At 40.5% G+C, this 19,214-nt stretch overlaps 1 protein-coding gene across 1 annotated transcript in view; it reads right to left on the bottom strand.

The window, feature by feature from the left end:
• LOC140996064 (microtubule-associated serine/threonine-protein kinase 1-like) overlaps window positions 1–18,891 on the bottom strand; it is a 70,742-nt gene extending 51,851 nt beyond the window's left edge. The window contains exons 1-2 of the mRNA XM_073466333.1: window positions 18,853–18,891; window positions 8,798–8,829 (exon numbers count right to left, since the gene is read on the bottom strand). Of these exons, the coding sequence (XP_073322434.1) occupies window positions 8,798–8,829; window positions 18,853–18,891 (71 nt within the window). The remainder of the gene's footprint in view (window positions 1–8,797; window positions 8,830–18,852) is intronic.
• Between the last annotated feature and the right edge of the window lie 323 nt (window positions 18,892–19,214).

Genomic DNA, 19,214 nt, shown 5'->3' with positions numbered 1-19,214 from the left:
ACATGCACGTAAAGACATCAAATACACACACAGATGATCACACACACACAAACACACACACACACACACACACACACCATATTGCTGGAGCTAAATGGAGACAGGGAGACAACTGTGAGACGGCATGAAAGCTGGCAGGGACATCGGAAACATCATGGAAAAACACAACAACCTCCTCCCACAACTCAACACACACCACCAACAGCAGGGCACCACACTGGTCACAAAGACTGCACAGAGACACAGATTGTTGCCATTTACCTTTTTGTGCGTCGAAACATGTTGCTAGCAGCCGAGGCTGTGTTGGCAGATGAACATGAGAGCAGCTGAGCCTCCACACACACACACAGAAATAAACACACACACGCTCAGAGGCAGTCAAGAGACAGCAATTACGCTCCTCGCCGGCATGTCAGCCTCCTCTGGCCAGTTCAACACATGCACGCACACTCACCGACGTCTTGCCGTGACTCTGCACACGTGAGTATGCGTGTGTGCAAGAGAGAGACAAAATGATCAGAAAGATTTGGAAATGTCAGCCATGTCACAGACGGAGGGAACAAGAGAATTAAAGACAGAGGGAGAGGAAGAGAGCTGGAGAGAGGGGAACAGGCTGCCGAGCATCCCTCTCAGAAGGGGAGAGGATTGTGGGGCTGCTCTCAAGGGTATCGTGCCAAGCCAGGAAGTGTGGAGCGACAGAGCGAGGGGGGAGGGGGGCAGAGAGAGCGAGAGAGAGAGGCAGAGAGGGAAAAGAGAAGAAAAAAGGGAAAGGGGAGGGAGGTCGATGCAGGTATGTGCTGTATATGAGAGAGAGAGAAACAACATGTGGTAAAAAAGAGAGAGTGGGAAGCCAATCAGAGGTGGAGACATGAGGGAGCAGTGAAGTGAAGACTAATGTGAATGACAGGACAGAGGAGAGGAGAGGAGGGACGGAGGGAGGGAGGGAGAAAGAGAAGGGCACTGTGAGTTGGTTTTCACACGTTAGAGTGTGTTATTCTTCGGGGTTTGGTGGATGTTACAGCTGAATAATTATCGTATATGTGTTGTGCCACTCTGTGTTTTTGTATTGTTGCTAAAGCTGCTCATCGCTGTTTTAATTTAATGTATTTCATGTTTCAAATATTCTGTCTGTATTGCTTTGTATTAGGTTTGTCACAATCAACCGTGATATTTAAACATTAATTATTGACATGTTAATAATGCAAATACAGCTACTTAAATAATTTGTGTTTCTTTCCGTTCTCGCTTTGTCATAATCGGTGCTGGTGAGGCATCTTAAAGCTGGTTGCCACTTGCCATGAAATGGAAGGCTAGCTACTACTACAGTGTGTGGCTACTACTGCCGTGCAAAATCATATTGGAGGAGATGACAGACGAGAATGTGAAACCCAAAAAACAAGTGAGCTCGCCAGTGTGGGAGCTTTTTGGATTACGTACATTTAATATCGTCAGACCTCGATGCTATTAAAGGATAAACCAGGCAATATTTTATGTTTTTGTTATCATCAATAAAACCCCAGAAAAGACCAAAACCAAGAGTGCATTAGTCTGTTTCTCAAAGCTTTCTGACTTCCCAAAGTCCACTAGCTTCTACTGATCTTCACCCGGCACTTTAAGCTTTAAAAGAAAGACAAAATACATCCCTGATCACTGTAGATTAGCAGCAGGATGGTGTCCGCGGGATTAACTCAGAATAATCCACCGTGCCCAATGTTCGGCATAATAAAGGAACATGTCACCCAGTGCAACGGTGTGACTAGTTTCAGTGATTTTAACAGTTTTTGGGAAAACAATAAAGGCACGGAGTTAAAAGCTACGTCAGGCTGAAGCTACACAGATAGATTTATTGTTTTTTGACTTTTCATTGGATTGGTTGAAAATAAGAAAATATAAATTATTAGTCTTAATAAACTATACCTTTCATTCAGTTAATTTTCAGTTCACACCGACGCCATACTTTTGTTGTATATACTCTGCAAATGTGTATTAGTCTGCCTCTGAAAAGCACTATTTAGCCCCGTTTAATTCATATTTGTTAGAAGCTAGAGTGCCCAGCTTCTTTATGAAACTGAAAAAATGAAACTATATATTTGCGATGTGTTTTAAAATATTCACATCTCCAGTAGGAACGAATGTGCCTGGAAAGCCACAGACTGTGTAGGAAGCAAGAAAGTATTGACAGATGGACAAACACACTATTGGTTTTGTGGGTTAGAAAAATATAGAATTACATCATCCTCTTCCTCTTAAATGCAAACAGAGATACACAAAAACACAGTTCCACTTTGCTAAGTAAAATGCCATATTGGATGAGCTCTGGCATCATCTGTCTGTCCGAGATATCACAGGAGCTGCTCTGCAATGCCAGGCCAAGAGAGATGTCATTTCTGTGTGCGTGTGTGTGTGTGTGCATGCATGTGTGTGTGTGTTCCTCCTTTCTTTAGAAACAAATCCACCAAATGTTAAAGCTGACGTGGGGTGACAGTTGCACAGTAGTGCTGAGGGGAGTAATTCAATAATGGATGTCGTCTCTAATGTGGGAGTCTGGATAGATAAAATATACATGGGAGAGGGGAGACAGAGGAGGAGGAGGAGGAGGAGGAGGGTGGTGGTGATATCACTGAAACACAGTGGGGGGGCACAGACAGGGATGGGCTGCATGATATCATATAGATATAGATATAGTTTGTTGTGTAACGTAGGAGTGTTCTTGTCTGAAGCATTTTTAACCTCGAAGGATTTCAGTATTTTGTAGCCTTGTTGTCCTTCAGGTCACTTTATTCTCATCCTGCTATAAACGCCCAGTCATTACGCCTGTAGTCTAAAACTCCAGCTCCACCCACAGGAGGATGTGTGTAGAAAAATCTGACGAGGGAGAGAGGAGGGGGTGGTGCAGGGAGCAGAGAGAGCTGACCGTGAGCCTCCAGCTCCAGTGTCTCCTTCATGTCATGCTGTGACATCTGCCACCCCGCTACATGGGTCAGAGGTCAGGGGCAAAACACACCCGATGACAGCAGTCAGGGACACACACGCACACACAAACGTATGTGGCCTAACCGAGTAAGGTAGTGAATTGTAATTACACATGGGTACAGACATGCATACACATTAAAGAAGTATTTCACTGCTGGAGAGAAGGCCCTTGCATGAAACTGGGCTGTCTATGCAGTAGAAAGACACAAATATTTTCAAAATTGGTGCTACATGTCCAGAGAAAACAGAGAATAAGGGCCTTTGTGCTCAAAAGGTAGGAAACCTACAACAACCAGAATGCACTGCACGGGACTAATAAACAATCCCACTGATGGGTGATGTCTTGCAAGTTAGGCAGTGCTAGGTTTTTGCCATGAATCCAACAATTAAAATCTGGATATAGCATTGGAGGTGGAGCCCTGTTCTATGAAAGCTGCTCAGTGGCACATGAAATCACAAAAAGCTGGACTTATGAATAAGTCCCACGCTCCATGGACCCCTCCGTGTTGTGGGGTCCATGGAGCGTGTGCACCAGAGACTTCCGCCTGCACTCTTCCTGGTTGCTTGAAAGGAACTTAAAAAAGAAGGGTCATTACGTCTCTGAATGACTTCTGATGAAGAAATGCCTCCAAAAAATGAAAGAACAGACATCAGAGAGTCAGTTAGCGACTCTCGACTTTGCATAGGAAAGAGTGTTTGTAAGTCCTCCCTCCCAACCATAGACTGATAAACTATGAAAATCGAAATGGCTGTATGTTACAGGTTAGCCTACCCACTGGCAGAGTTTACGCTAGACTTTTGTGATGGTCCAAATGTCCGTAAATACTTCAGAACCATGGCTGGTGTAACGTTAGACTCAAACAAAGCTTCCTAAAATCGACTCACCAATAACAGGCGGTGGGGCGAACGCGTTTTGTATGTATGTATGATATGAAATAAGTATTAAATCTAAGAAAAAATGTTGACAGCCCTGGTTTGATGGTCATCATTTAAGGGGTAATTTTTCAATTTTTTCTTCCGGGGGGGCATGCCACCGGACGCCCCTAGCATAGAGGGGGCCCAAAATTTCTAATACCCTCTACTACATAGCAAATTTAAATTTTGGACCTTGGTATTTCTAAAATCCTGCGTACGGCCCTGGATGAGGGCTTTCAAAAATGTGTATAGTACAATCTGACGTTGGTATAACAGATACAACCAGTTGTTATTTACCATTATTCAGTTGCATGTACCACCAACATTGTAGTGATGCAAAGCTGGCTGAAAAATGTAAATACATCCGGGCGTGTATAACCACCATGGATATAATTGTGTTATAGCAGATTTGGCACCTTTTTGTTTGTTTTTATTTATATTTTAGTTGTGCATTTTTTATTTATTTTTTTATTATGGGTTATTGTTGTTTGTGCATAGATACACAGATTTAGAGTAAGCAGTAGTCCATTTATTGATACTGCAACAATTTTATTTTGCACTTGAGGTTGTTAATAAGGAGCCAAGGAAGACTAAACACAACTCTGCAGAAGCTAATAAAGCTCCAATAAAGAATTAAGATCACTGACCTACACATACATTAGCATGTGGCCAAATGAAGTAAGGCAGTAAATAGTAATTGTACAATGACACAGATACATATACATACAATGTATATCCCCTGGCGAGCATCATCAGGCTACTGCTGCCTCACAGCACCACTCCAGAGTAAACTGCATATAGAATATTAACTAGACAACTACACACACACACATAAAAAATGAAGGTAAACAAGTACGGGGTATTAAAGCAATGATTCACATTTACAACATCCTGAAGTGGCAGGACTCTCAGAGCAACAATAACCGTTTACATGATAAACGGACATGTGAGAGAGTTCTGTGATTCACATTCTGCTTACACAGAGCAAAAGTGGGCAAGCCAACAGTAGAGTGAAAGAAAGAAAGAAAGTGGTATGTCTCAGGAATACAGTGATTTCGTAAAAAATTTCAAGGATTTCAACACTCAGAGTGATGACGGCAAAGTGTGAGCATTTTGTGGAAAATTACACCCCTTTTCATGTTCAAAGACAGCGTTTTGAGCTGACATAAGACACTTTTCCAAATTCTGCCTGATTTGTGAAGAGCTTTTAGCAGCAGCAGCAGCAGCCAGCTACAGCTTTCCAAAACCAACTTTTATAGTCGAGGAGAAAATTCACACTTTATCCCAGTAAAAGAGTGGATATTGTCAAGAAGAGAAGGGTAATTAAGATGTAGCAAAGGAGAAACTGCCAGAGACAAACGCTCCAAACTAATGTCACTTCAGCCTCCGCGTTAAAAAAATATATCTATCAGTATTTTTATGGTGGATACAGAGAAAAAGGGAGAGATCTGAAGGGAGACAAGCACAGCGAGCAGGCAGTTTAATTTCAGCACCATGGACAGAGACACTCATATACTACAACAAGACTATATCCGTTTTTTTACACGCCTGTATCACAAATTAAGATGCTTTAATCAGTTTTGTCAAACCTCTCAGGATCGTTCAGTCTCACTCTTTTCTAAATGGCACAGAGAACGACTCCAGAGGTTTCTAATTCAGTCTCCAAATGTAATCCATCTCTGTGGAGGAGCCAACTGTGCCTCTCTCTCTGCGAAGCTCCCTTACAATGTTTAATATCTGGCTACCTTGAGAGCTGAGGCGTTAGAGGGTCTCTCCTTTATATTTTCTGCTTATGATTTCCATGTTTTTATCTACAACACAACACCTTCTAGCACCCACCCGCAGTTAGCTCGCTGTGGGCTACAACTTTTTGTTTTGTTCTCAACCTACATTTGTTTCAAGTAAATAAAAGTATGTTGAAACAGCTATTAGCTATTTCAACATAAGTTATGAGTTCTTATTTGCAATGTACCCATGAATATAATGACAACTATCACTGGATTACTTTGACACTGAAGAAGATTTAAAAACAAGATGATTCTCAGGCAAGTTCTGGAGACATAAGAACATCTTTTTTTCCATGATTTCGGGACATCGGACACCAAATCTAGCAATATATGTATCATGTTTGTCGGTTATGACCCTGGAAAGGAGCGTGTCTATTGAGCTACAAGGTTTTAAAGTACCTTACTTGTCTCCATGACCGATGTGTCATGCAGCTACTATTGCTGCTCCAACAGTCAGTCAAACAATAACTACATTCCCATTGTTTATTAGAGCAGAAGCATTTATCTGTCTCTTTCACATCATACAGTTTCTGTGCTTCACATATTTCCCTTCATAGTTTGAAAACCTCTGGCGATGCTGACTTGATTTATTTGTTACAATCATTCTCCTCCACTGTTTCTGTTTGTTGGGCCTTCTGTCAGGTTGTCTCCGCTCTGTTTCTGGTGCTGCTGTAATGCTAAATTTCCCTCCTGGGGATCAATTAAGTTTTATCTTAATTGCCTTAACTGCTGTCAGCAATCTGATAGTCGGACTTACTTGAATTTATGAAGACACTAATTGTGGAAGAGATTGATTGATATGTTTTTTTCAGGGATGTTACTGATACAGATAACTGATATTTGGAACCAATATACATTTGAAGTAAAGAATTTCCATTTTTCTGCAACATTTTGGAGGCAAAAATTGCAATTTTTCCTCCACTACATTTATACAATAACTTTATGTCCTAGTTACTTTGCAGATTCAGATTAATCAGTGTTGACTGGCTATTTCTTGTGACGTTTAATCAATCAGATAGTGTTGTGGACAGGACATTGAGCGAGATCACTGGGTGGTGACTACATACAGAGAAAGGCAGCTCTGTTAGAGCCAAAGAAGCACATTTTTGAATTAATCTATTGGCAATCAGACAAAAAAAAACAACAATTCCAATAATCTGATGACTGGTCTACTCCTAGTTTGGAGGCCCAAGAACAAATTTAAAACAGGAAGTCAATGCATGAATGAGCAAAACTCAAAAGAAATGCTGACACAAAAGAGAATTTTCTAACAACGTTCAAGGAGATTCATTAAGTACATGTCTGGGCTCCCCTCTGGCTCTGTGTCTTGTTGTTCTCCGCTGTCTGACGCTTCAAAGAATAGATTCATATTTCAAGTCTGTCCCAAAACAATACTCACAAAGCCAAATGTACATTGAAAGAGGTTTTTTTTTTCTGTGTTTCTTGTGGTCAAACCAAACACAAAGAGGATCCCTTTTAAAGCACTTTCATTTGAAGTGATGAGGGACAAAATCCACAGTCCTCAGCTGTGTAAAAAATGCATCCCGAAGTTCAGCAAAAGCTAATATGAAGCTTCAGCAGTAGGAGTTGGACAAAGTGGATATCTTCCAAAGTTGCAGTCCTTGTAGTATCAAATTTGTTCTTCGTGTTACTGTCCCTTTCCTGTCGCTCAGCAAGAAAACACCGTCCACGGAAGCACGAAGTGTGAATTTGGCACTGAAAAGGCTTCAGCTTTGGAAGAAACTCATTTGAGGATTTTTGTTTTTAACTCATAATATTAGCTTCAACTAAACTTTAGCAGTCATCTCTGCATAATATGACAGCTGTACAGTTTGTTCACTTACAATTACAATAAAATCAGGATCTCTTTGCAGGAACGATCACAGAGACTAATTTTTAATGTGCATATGGGCAGTTAATTACTGTATTACGATAAACTTTAATGTGAGTCTACCCTTTAATAAAGCATCAATCTAACAGTCTTTCACCATCTGCACCGCACATTTGATGGCTTAACTCATGTGTGCTACACATCGTGTACTGCTCTGTTCTCCCCTCTCAACCTCGCCGCCTCTCCAGAACCACGCAGGGCACTGAGGTGACAGCACGGCTCTCCTGCTGCTGAACTTTCATTGCACAGCTCAGTGGTGCAACAGATTGGGCCGACAGAGATGCTCTGAGAGTGAAAGGGGTCCCGCAAAGCTGGAACATGCTGTAGCCTGAAGACAAGACTCCTGCTGAAAAACACCATCACTTGACCATGACTTCCTATCACGAAACTGGACAGATTCCAAGTCCGTAAGTTGCTCAACGACCTCCTGGAGCCATGTGTCTTTATATGTGAGTACAATCCATGATTCTGTCACCCTGAGAGTTCATACTGTTGTTTAACTATGTAGGTCTATTCTGAACTAAAGCTGCAATGATTAATCGCTTGGTCAACTATGAATTTAATCAACTATTTTGATAACTGATTAATTCGGTTTGAGTAATTTGAGGAATAAAAATTCACACTTCTCTGAATCCAGCTTCTTAAATGTGAATATTTTGACAGTAAACTGAATATGTTTGGGTGGTGGACAAAACATAACATTTGAGGACGTCATCTTGGGATTTGGGAAACACTGATCAACATTTTCTTACCATTTTATGACATTTTAAAGACCATACAACCAATCAATGAATAAAGGAAATAACTGACAAAGTAATCAATAATGAAAATAATCATTAGTTGCAGCCCTATTCTGAACTTCATTGTCTATTTCTGTACTACTACATCCGTCTTTGGCAGAAAAAATAAAATTGACTTGATTCTGATTTATAAAGACATAGCAAGTTCTTTATATTTATATATAAAAAATGATTGATTTCCAGATATTAATCATGTGCACACACTTTCCATCTCTGGAAAACTATTTCAATGAATTTCAGAAGTTCAATGAGCAGTGGAAACCCAAGTCTAGGACAATAAAAACTCACATAGACAACACGCAGTCACACATCCAACACAGCAAAAACACTCACCTCTATTTTGGGTAAGGGTGCAAGCATACAACAACGTACAATATACAGTATGTCTCCAGATGCACTACATATGAAGGACCAAATAAATATGAACTTACCTGCTACTTTTTCGAGGCAGAGGTAGATCCTTCTGGGGAGAAAAGAGAGAGAAAGAAAGGAGAACAGACGGATTAGCCCGATTACATGAGTTTTACCAATCCTGCAATCTGTTACAGCAGGGCTGTGGAAAATACTATAATGTACTTTAAGTGGTGATGAAACATAAATTACCATAATAATTACAGTAATCTCTCATTATAAATACTGCAAACAACAATTCAGCTAAAGACTGAAACATTAAACTAATTAAACTGACTTTCTCATAGGTTACTCAATAAAAAACAGGGAATTTTAACCTTTATAACTACTCAGCTTTTTGTCATTATTTATTCAACCTGAAATGTGTTTTATATTTTATTGTTGTTTTTATTCTTAAAGCACTGTTGCTTCTTCGCATAAAGAACGTGAAAAAAAACAATGAATTCAAGGTCAAACACTCCTCGTGTCTGTTTGTACGCAGCATCAATAGATTTCTTGAGTAATTACAGAAGAATTATCTGTAACAGTGACACGTTTTCTTTCAAATGTTTGATGCAAGAGTGACCAAACTTTTGACATTTGAGATGAAATCCAGAGTGTGACAGGCACATATTATTTTACATTTCTACTACAAAGTTGCCTAAACCCAGTGGTTCCCAACCTGCTGCCTTGTAAGAACCCTCAACTTGAAGAAATATGTGTTCATCGTGACCCCTCGTCACAGATTATTGTCTTAGTATGGATTCAGAGTTTTAATGAACCATCATTTAATGTATTTAAGTGGCCTGAAGAGGTGAAAACCAAGTATTAGAAGAACTTCCCCGAACAGCAAAACCTTCCAAAGAGAGTAGAACAAAGAATCAGCGGGAAAAACTGTGTTTTATGCACAAAGAAAGCCCAAATAGTTGAGAATTTGTTGACGACAGCGCTTCACAGGGTTTATTCTAACTCACAAAACTGAGCGATTTTCTCTCAAAGCAGAAGAAGGAGACTATGCCAGTTAGTGTTGACTGTAAAATGTTGTCTTCTTTCATAAATCAAGTGTAAATGGTGAAATCAGCTGAAACAGTGAGTTCAAATAAGTCGAACAAGGAATTTCTGATGGAAACTACAGTTTAGGAAAAATACAATGTGTTTCAAACTCGACTGTCAAATATCCTGATTATAAAGCAGTTAAAACAGGATGAGATTAATCTACAGCCAGTTTTCTATGTTAATGTCTAAATGGAAAACAGTTTGAAAACTGATCCCTCCTAAGTGCTCAGAGACAGGAACCACCAGGTCGTGTGGAGCCAAAGTCAATTTAAAAAATATTGCTGCTATATTTATGACAGTGGGACACAACAGCAGGGACCCAGATGTGATTAGGATCTACTGGGATGAATCCGTGTGGAGCTTGTTGCCCATCTATTCCCAATTTGAGCAGCCAAGGTAAGATCAGGTTACCATCAATATCTATTGTCAGACTGCGCTGCGCTGCTTATCAAGCTATTTTCTGCTGCCCAGTCCTCTGATAAAAAGATGTTTATCATTGTTTCTTTGCACTCAGAGAAGACTAAATGACACGTAGACATGTCAGAGAAATGAAAGGAATCAAAGCGACAAATCACACCAGGGTCAGAAGTTAAAAACAAACACAGATCGAGGAAAATAAGAGGAAAAATAAGAGACTGTAATGAGGTTTCCACAGAAGGATTTCATCCTGTTAGACGAGGGCAGTCCTGAATTTTCTCTCTCACACACACAGAGACAGTCTATCTCTTTGTCTTTGTATAAGTAAACAAGCATTACAAAACCCAAACAAAGTCGAGCTGATGAAACATGACTTGACAGCTGGAGCTCTCGTCTCCAAACAGTCTCAAAACAAGCTTACTACCCAAACTCACCCGATCTACTTTACAGCACTATCAGACTAACACTCGCACTTAATAAAAAAAAAAACTATGGGGAGCAAATGAGCATCATAAACCCAACGAGGCTGCAAGGACTCATTGTAATAAGTAAGAACCTGTTTTCCAAAGGCATGCTGAAGAAATCATAATTATTACTCACGGGGATTGAACAACTGCAGCAGTTGTTCAGTAATCACATGAATCTAGAAACCTGCCAAATGCTTCTCTGCACAGGCTGGAGTATTAAAGGAACGGTTGGATGTTTCTGTAAATATAATTATTCACTTTCTTTTGTTGAGAGTTAATAAGAAGATTGATACCACTCTCATTTCTCTCTGTGAAGAATGGCACTGCAGCCAGCAGGTGATTAGCTTAGCTTAGCATTAGGGTAAGGAGATATGACCTTAAATTAATATCGCAATCTTTCTCCAGAATAGCCCCAAAAAAAAAACACAACTCGAGTGTAAGATGTATTCACCCACGATGCCGTTGTCACAACAGCAGGTATACTGGTTGTGGAGGAAGCTTGTCAATTATGTATCCAATCAAAATCAACGTGCATCGAATGACATCGCAACAACCAGGTGCACTTACAAGCTTGTATAGGATAAGTAGAATTAAAATACATCTATATGATGGTGACCTGGCAGCACGTCTCAGATCAGAGGAGAGCGATTACTTCTTTTCAATGGGAGTGACATCAGCCATCATAGTGAGCTCTTTCTGGGACAGCTAATGAGTTACATCATCTCGGGAGGAAGTGAGCTCGGCCAGGGTGATTCAGAGAGAGGCCCAACAGTCTTGCGTGTGTGCGTGTGTGTGTGTATGGGGTGATAGGGGTGGCTAATGGATAAAAACCCCACCACCTGCGCCCTCTTACTGTCTCAGTCCGACAGACAGCTACTGTACGTGTTGTTGCCATGTTACTGGTCACTGCAGGGTTTCTTAGAACAATTCTCCCCTCAGTTCAATCGACCATGACACCCTGTGAAAGTTCACAGCGGGAAGAAGACTTGAGTTGTAGATGTGGACCTTTCGGGATAGGCAAGGGAAATGTTTAACAGATACTTTCAGACAGTATACTGTTTGGAACATTTCAGCTGCTAACATGAGCATCTTTCAATGTAATTCAATTCTTACACACTATGGATTAATCAGAAAAAAATAAATACCTTAGTACTTAAAGCCATCATTAGCTGCAGTTTTATAGAAGACTTTGTTTACATTAATTCATTTGATCTTATTCAATTCCTTTAATGCATTTGTCCTCAGTCACTGTCAATAATCTGTGTAGTCGCATCTTTATTTAATGGAAATCACACTTAGATTTATATTTCATTTTACTTTACTAAAATGTAAAGCAGCAGTTTTCATTGTAGAAAACTGTCTGATCCTGACGTGTGCAGGACAGATAAGTGAAGCAGTTAGCATCAGTACAGCTAAATTATAAACTGTTAGCAGCACATGATGTGACATGAGAGTAATAGAACAGCAAACACAGGACTGGATGATCATTATATGTGATGCTTCACCATTAAAAAACATTTCCTGTCTTCATGATTACATGTCTTGATGTGTTCTTTTGTGTCCTCACAACCACACATACACACACACACAATACATATAAAACCACACAACACAAAATCACGAATCACCATCCAGCTGTGGGAAAACAGGTGGAAATAGTAGAAAGGTGTGATTATGCTCCAACCAGCCCAACTACCCCAAACACACACCTTCCATTTCTGCTGTTTTACTGAGGATATGTCACAGCGATGCTAATCTCTCTCCAAGCTAAACAAAAAACAGATTTTGATGCGACATAGCTGAAAACCCCAAAACTTAATCACAAAGCGGCATTAAATTAGAGGTTTTGCACTTCAAAAGGTGTCTGCACAGACAAACAAACACCTTCTGGGCACATTTAATCCATTATGCACAACCTCCATGCTACAACCGCACATTATTGACATTCTCCTTAGCCGCTTTGCTTTGTTGCTTGTTTTTTTGTTGTTTTTTTTAACAACTTTCTCTGTATGACAAGTGAAGAAAGAAAAGTCACACGGCTATTTCTACGTTTTCTTTTTTTTTTTCTTTTTCGGTTTATATTTACTCAAGGACAGACCGAAGGCCAAATGGAAAGTGAAGAAAAGAGAAATGTTAATATGCTGCTGCTCTGGGCAGAGTCATGAGGCTTCTGTTGTGTTTCTACTGCCAAAAGTGACAGCAGATTGGGAGGCAAATGTCACACAGTGTATTCTTCAGTTTAATAGTTTTGAATTCACTGGTCATTACACTGTCTCGTTGATTCACACTCTTGACTTAGATTACTTACTTGTTTCACTGGATCTAGTTTCAAATTTTAACAATTGCTATTTTTGCCTCACCTTATCCATTTTTGTCTGTTTTTGTGGAATAAATTGGACTCAAGCTATTATGCTTTACAGCCGTCTGGCATGATAATTCACGCCCAGTTAAAGTAGTTCAATTATTTGAAGCTATTCCCAAATATATTCTGGCCCAGATCTGTTGCTTTGATGTACTCTTTGCACTCTCAGTACAAAAAACTCCCCTTTCTGAATAATACTGACATCAGAAGGACGTGGCGAGGCAGAACAAAGCGGTGGGCATGGCAGTGAGTGACAGGACTTGGCACAGAGAGCTGGATCTTCTGCAGTGATCACACTCTTATCCCTTGTGCTTAGCATATTGGAAATGGGCACCCTGCCCAGAACAAAATATTGGACAAATTATGCTTGTGTGTGCGTGTGTGTGTGTGTGTGCGAGCGAGAGAGAGGCGTACTACACTCTGGTACTCCTACAACAGAGAGGGGTGAGACACGTCATAGTGACTTGTGTCTGTGTGCGTGAGAGTGCATGACCATATGGGTTATGTGTCAGCGAGCTACACACACCTACAACTGATCAGGGTGGCGGGATCATCTTCACTTGAGATGAAAACGACTCATCTTAATGACACACACACTCTCTTACGGCGGAGTGCAGCCAAATAAAACAGACTGGGTGGTGCCAAAGTCACAATGATTGTAGGTGATCAATTTATTTATCCTATTTATTGACAAATGGGGCCTGTTGCAGCAAAGTCCACCATCCTGTGATTGATTAATATGCTCTAGATGTATGCAGTTAATAATTAAGAGCCAGTAATGAGCACACACTGTACAATCACAAATGAAAATTATGAAAAATATTCATGTTTGCCTTCTCTGTTAACTGTCCAAAAATAAAAATGAAGAAGAAGAAGCAAGCAAGAAATTCTGGATGAAAAAACATCTGCTAAATTAATGTACTGTATCATAATGTAATTTATTTCCTGTGTAATGACGATGAAAACCCCTGTGCCAAACGTCATGCCCTCAAAATGATGTACCAGATGTATCATGCGGTGCTGCCAGAGGTGAAAAATGTGGAGACATGTACTGAAAGGTGTGTGGATGACGGAGGTGATAAAGGTGAAGGAGAACCTCAGAGGTGAATAAAAGAGACAGTCATTTGGGAAGTGAGACTTCATGTCTGAAGGATGAAAGCGTGATGGATCAATCATGATAAGCAGTGACTACAGGCGAGAGACTGTCTGCCCAAGAGGGACGACAGGCAGCATCAGTGTTTTCAGCGAGTGCACCTAAATGATGATTGTTGATGTACAAGTGATGCTGTCTAGCTGCCAAAGGAGGAAGTCAGGCGCCGTCGTTACAGAGCGAGGTTCCACGAAACATCTGACTTTAAAACAGGAGATTGATGTTCATTTTCCAAACATTTTCCACATGATTTAGCTTTAAAAAAAATGACAGTAATAACAACATGTTTTGGGTTCAGTAGTGACGACTTGACTTCCTCCTTCATTCAATAGGGTTTGGCTGTTCTGATATCAGTACTGAACAATCTGAATGATACTCATCCTTAATCATTTTCAGCGTCTCTGACTCATTGACGAATGATAAAGTATCTGTATGAGTCATAAACATGCCATACATGAACACACATGATCCCCTCTCTTCCCCCCTCCCCTGTCTCTGGTGTGAAAGTAGATCAGGGCAGTAAAGGGATCCACATATTGTAATAGCCACTTAAATGGGGTCTACTGTAGCCCACAGCTGCTGCCTGCCTCAGGTCTACGCTGCCCCCCCCTCCTCCTGGCCTCCAGTCCTTTCAGCCCGTCCTGCTGCTGGTGGTTGGTCTTCCTCCCTGAGGGCACACAGGGCTGTTAGGCCACCATTAGTCCTGCTAATGGGCCTGACAACTGCGCCACATCCTCAGCATTTAGACCTCCTCTGTCTGAGATATGGATATCGACCACTTGAATGGAAATGGAGAGTATGGGCAGGGGGTGGGAGTCAATTTGATATGTACATATAGGCATGAATGTTGTGCACAAACACACACACACAGATGCTCGGTGTAGCCACAATACAGTCAACCGAATAGATGGACTGACATTTAAGTGCACTCAGCACGACTAAAATCAAAAGTTTGACTCACCAGTGAGCTCCTTGTGAGTGAATGTGTCTTTCCATGTGTGTCTTTGTGTAGGTGTGTGTTTCTGCATTACATTTAAACCTTCATGTTCAAATTGTCTCCTGTCTCCCTGCCAGGCTGCCCCCGTTCTCAATTTTCACTGAAAGCGTTGATATCCAGGTCGACATTTCAGCTTCAATTAACTTCTGAGAAAGGACTCCTGCGCTCAGCAGTGTGACTGAAATATCTTCTAATTCAAACACTTCACTTCACCACCTGCTTTCCATTTTCCATTGAAAAAGCCCGACGAAACCCTCTGAAACTCTTTACCGATGTGACGTTTGAGATTTCTGCCTGATACGAGCAATATGTTTGTGTAAGACCTCAACTCAGGAACTCTCAGCAGAAGCTTTTTAAAAGTAGAGCTGAAACAATTAGTTGTCACAGTTGTTTAATCAAGAAAATATGGCAAACATTGCCTGGCTACAGCTCCTCAAATCCAATAATCTGTGAGTGAAAAACTGAATTTTGGATTATTGGCACCTTGAGCTCTCAGAACTTGTCATGGTTCTTTCTTTTTCTTTTTACAAATCATAGAAAAACAATGAATCAATCAATCCAAAAAATAATTGTTAAATGTACTACAAGACCTTTCAAGTGGTTATGAAACAGTCTCAATTTAATACTGATGCCTCTTTATCAGAATTGGGCCGAGAGACAGTGCCAACAGTCATCGACTACTGAGCCATTCTGATTTAAAGGCTCTCCACTAGAGAGCACAAAAGAGTATTGTTTCATCTCAGAGTTTCTGTAAGGCAGAAAGTGTTGGCGTTTGTGACATGTAGAAGAGAAAATGAAAAGAAGTTTGTTGCTGCTCAATGGACTGACGTTACTTCTCCGTGTCCTGTTTACTGTTTTCTTAAGCCAGCTCAGTTAGGCAAACCTCAGACGCTCGGATACATCGGTGGCAGGTGTGTTTCTTTTCTGCAGGCCATTGTCAATGTGTTTTTCTCGACCGTGCCATTGTGACTCCGCTTAGCTTCTTCAGTATAGCTAGGTAGCTAACTTTGTTTCAAGAGACTGAACACAGCTATGCTACAGACGTGCAGTGCCTTTGGAACCTGGCACTGGGATGGATGTCGGGGGTGACAGGAGACAGTTTTCTTGGCTGGGTGAGACAGATGGGTAAAAGCGACAGTCGGAAACAGTCGTGACAGAAACTCTGAGGGGACACACTACCTCAAAGTCAGCATATGCATATGCAAATGAGCAGCAAGAAGATGGACTATTATATGATATTGTATGATATAACCTGATCGGATAACTCATAAAATTACAACTTTTTTATATGGTGGAGTGCTGAGGATGAATTGAGGAGTCTCTCGGCCTGAGGAAAGAAGCTGCTATGGAGTCTGGTGGTTGTTTTACCGTTGTCATATTACAATTATTGATCTTACATGGCCACAAACAGATATAGGACTTAAAAAAATAGAAGGCAAATCTTTAATAAACAGTTCGATAAGTACAGATCAACAAACGTAGAGCTGTTGAAAGAGGGAGCAGATATTCTTAAATTCCTGAAAAATGAAATGGACTTAAGTCATTTATCAGAACATCTTTCATTTACTGTCTGCTTTAATCCGCCAGGCTTTACAACAGGAGTCCAGCACCTTTAAGAGTGGAAACTCTCTACTACGCACAACCAAGTGAACATCAATTGTGCAGGAAATCGTCCAATTTCACTTGTTCACTTTATTTTAGAAAAGATGAGCAATCAATAGAGCATATTACCTTAGCACAATGTGCAGCAGAGTACCTTTACTGTAAATTAATTCACGTAGAAGCAGAGAAGGACTGGCAGACAATGGCCCTGCATAGAAAGCTTTGCCAGCCACTCATGATTAATTTCATGCAGGCGCCCACCACATGGAGGAAAGCCTCGAAGGAAGCTTTTTACCGGTGCCTTCTAATGTCTGTCATAATGTACGAGATAAGTGACGAGCCTACATCACGCAAATGTAACAGAATCATCTACTCAGTCTCTTTAAGTAGCCCAGACTCAATGTATGTCACCCACTTATTGGTGCTATCGTATCAGTTAATCCAAAACTTTGTTGGAACAATATGTTTGTCTGTTTATAGGGTTAGCTATCCTTTTAATATCTGAGAGGATCAGAGCCACTCACGTTGCAAATCAATGAACTGGAACGTTTTAAGGCTATATTAGATTTTTTTTCTGTCTTTTGCATCAATGCCATGAAGTATCATGATTTGTCAGGTATTCATTTGTCCAAAAAAGAGGGTTTTTTGTCCATTAAGAGTTTCTCACTGTTAGTACATCATGTTGATATTGCAAGATTTGCCATAACAGACATACTGGGATAGTTTTCCATGTCAACGACTGCTAAATCAATCCACACGTTCCTCTGAAGCCTAAAAGTGTAACATGTTTTTAGGGTCTTGGATATCTCTGTCATAGCATACATAAATATGTGTTTAGAGGAGGGTGTGTATATTAAATTAGTTCAAGGTACAACTGATAACATTTGCTATATTCATTTACATCCCTCCTATCTATGGCCTATGTTTTTTTTGTGTCGGCGAGAGTTGAAAAGTGGTGTGGATATGAGGGCTAACATAAAAAAAACCTTTTAATAGTATTCATCGTATGCGATTTTAGGCAATAGAGAGGCGAAGACAAGCCCTGTGCGGTGGACCAACATGGGAGCTTTTTTTGGAAAAACATTTACAAATAATAAAAGAGGAAGACAAATATTTTTTTGAAATCGTTAGAATTGGGCCATGAATCACACATATGATGTTTGTCAGTTTTAAAAGATCATTTTTCAACAGGAGAAAGACGTAGTTTGTCATAAAACTAATTAAATATAAGACTTTGAATCTACGTAATTATAATACAGACTACACACCCAACAGCAGCGTAAGTGACACTGTCTCGTTGAACACTAACCAAAACCCATAACTGAGACCTTGTAGAGCCGGTCCTGTAGATTAGCTAACTCACAGAGCTGACTGACCTTCCTCTGACATAACTGTAGCCGTCAATACAGAAAGATTTATTGTGATTTTCACCTTTTTTTCTATTCTTTTTCTGTGAGTATTATATATTTAATATATTTTTACTATCTTTACGACAAACAGCGACTTTCTTGACTTGTATACAAACATCATATATGTAATTCATGGCATAATTCAGACTGGATGGAACATTTATTTGTCTCTCCACATTGACTATGTACCATAAAATAAGGCAAATCAGACGAAATGGTCGATGTTTGCTAACCTAGTCTGTCCACCAAACCTATTACAGTCTGATTTCGCAGTATATGCTGATCACATCTATTATCTAATGAACAATAACAGTTCCTGAGCATGTTGTCTGCTGTTTGCCTTAGTTTACAGTGTACTGTACACATTTTGTCATCATTTCTCAGCAGCAGCCAGTCAGCTGGAGGTGCTAATTTGGTGGTTAGGCTAACATTTCTTGGTGCGAGCTGTTTTCAGAACATTTCTAACAAATTATGCTTTCATAAAGTGATGGGGACAAATGTGTTCATTTCAAAAACGTGGTGGAGGAGTGTCAGTATTAAAAAATATTATTATTATAAATATATCAGCTTGACAAAGTGTAAAGCCTTCATCAAGTGTTTAAATTTAATGAGATCATATGATTGAAAAGTTCTCACCTGCAGCCTCCGTCTTCGGATGATCCCAGAGTCATCCATGGCGCGTGTGCGGGTTCACACCTGTCGGAGGGTCTCGTGGCTCCTGTGGTTTCCAGGTGACTGGTGGGAGGCGAGAACGAGCTCCACTCTCGCGTGACTTTCAGCGAGCCAGTCGATTCACGACTGAGCAGAAATGCTCGACGCTTGTAACATCATCCAGCAGGTGAAGGCAGCTAATGTTTAAAAATAATGACGAAAACAGGAAACACTAAGATACAAGCTGAGGTGTCTCCTCTCAAACAGAAACTACTCTAATCAAATGCGACCAAAGTGTTAGAAAAGTGCACGCTCCTGTGCTCGAGCCCAGCCAGCATCCCCCAGAC

This window comes from Pagrus major, chromosome 1 (genome assembly GCF_040436345.1).
Source record: "Pagrus major chromosome 1, Pma_NU_1.0".
NCBI lineage: Eukaryota > Metazoa > Chordata > Actinopteri > Spariformes > Sparidae > Pagrus > Pagrus major.
The sequence above is the reverse complement of the archived record's forward strand: the minus strand, read 5'-3'. Positions and strand labels throughout refer to the sequence as shown.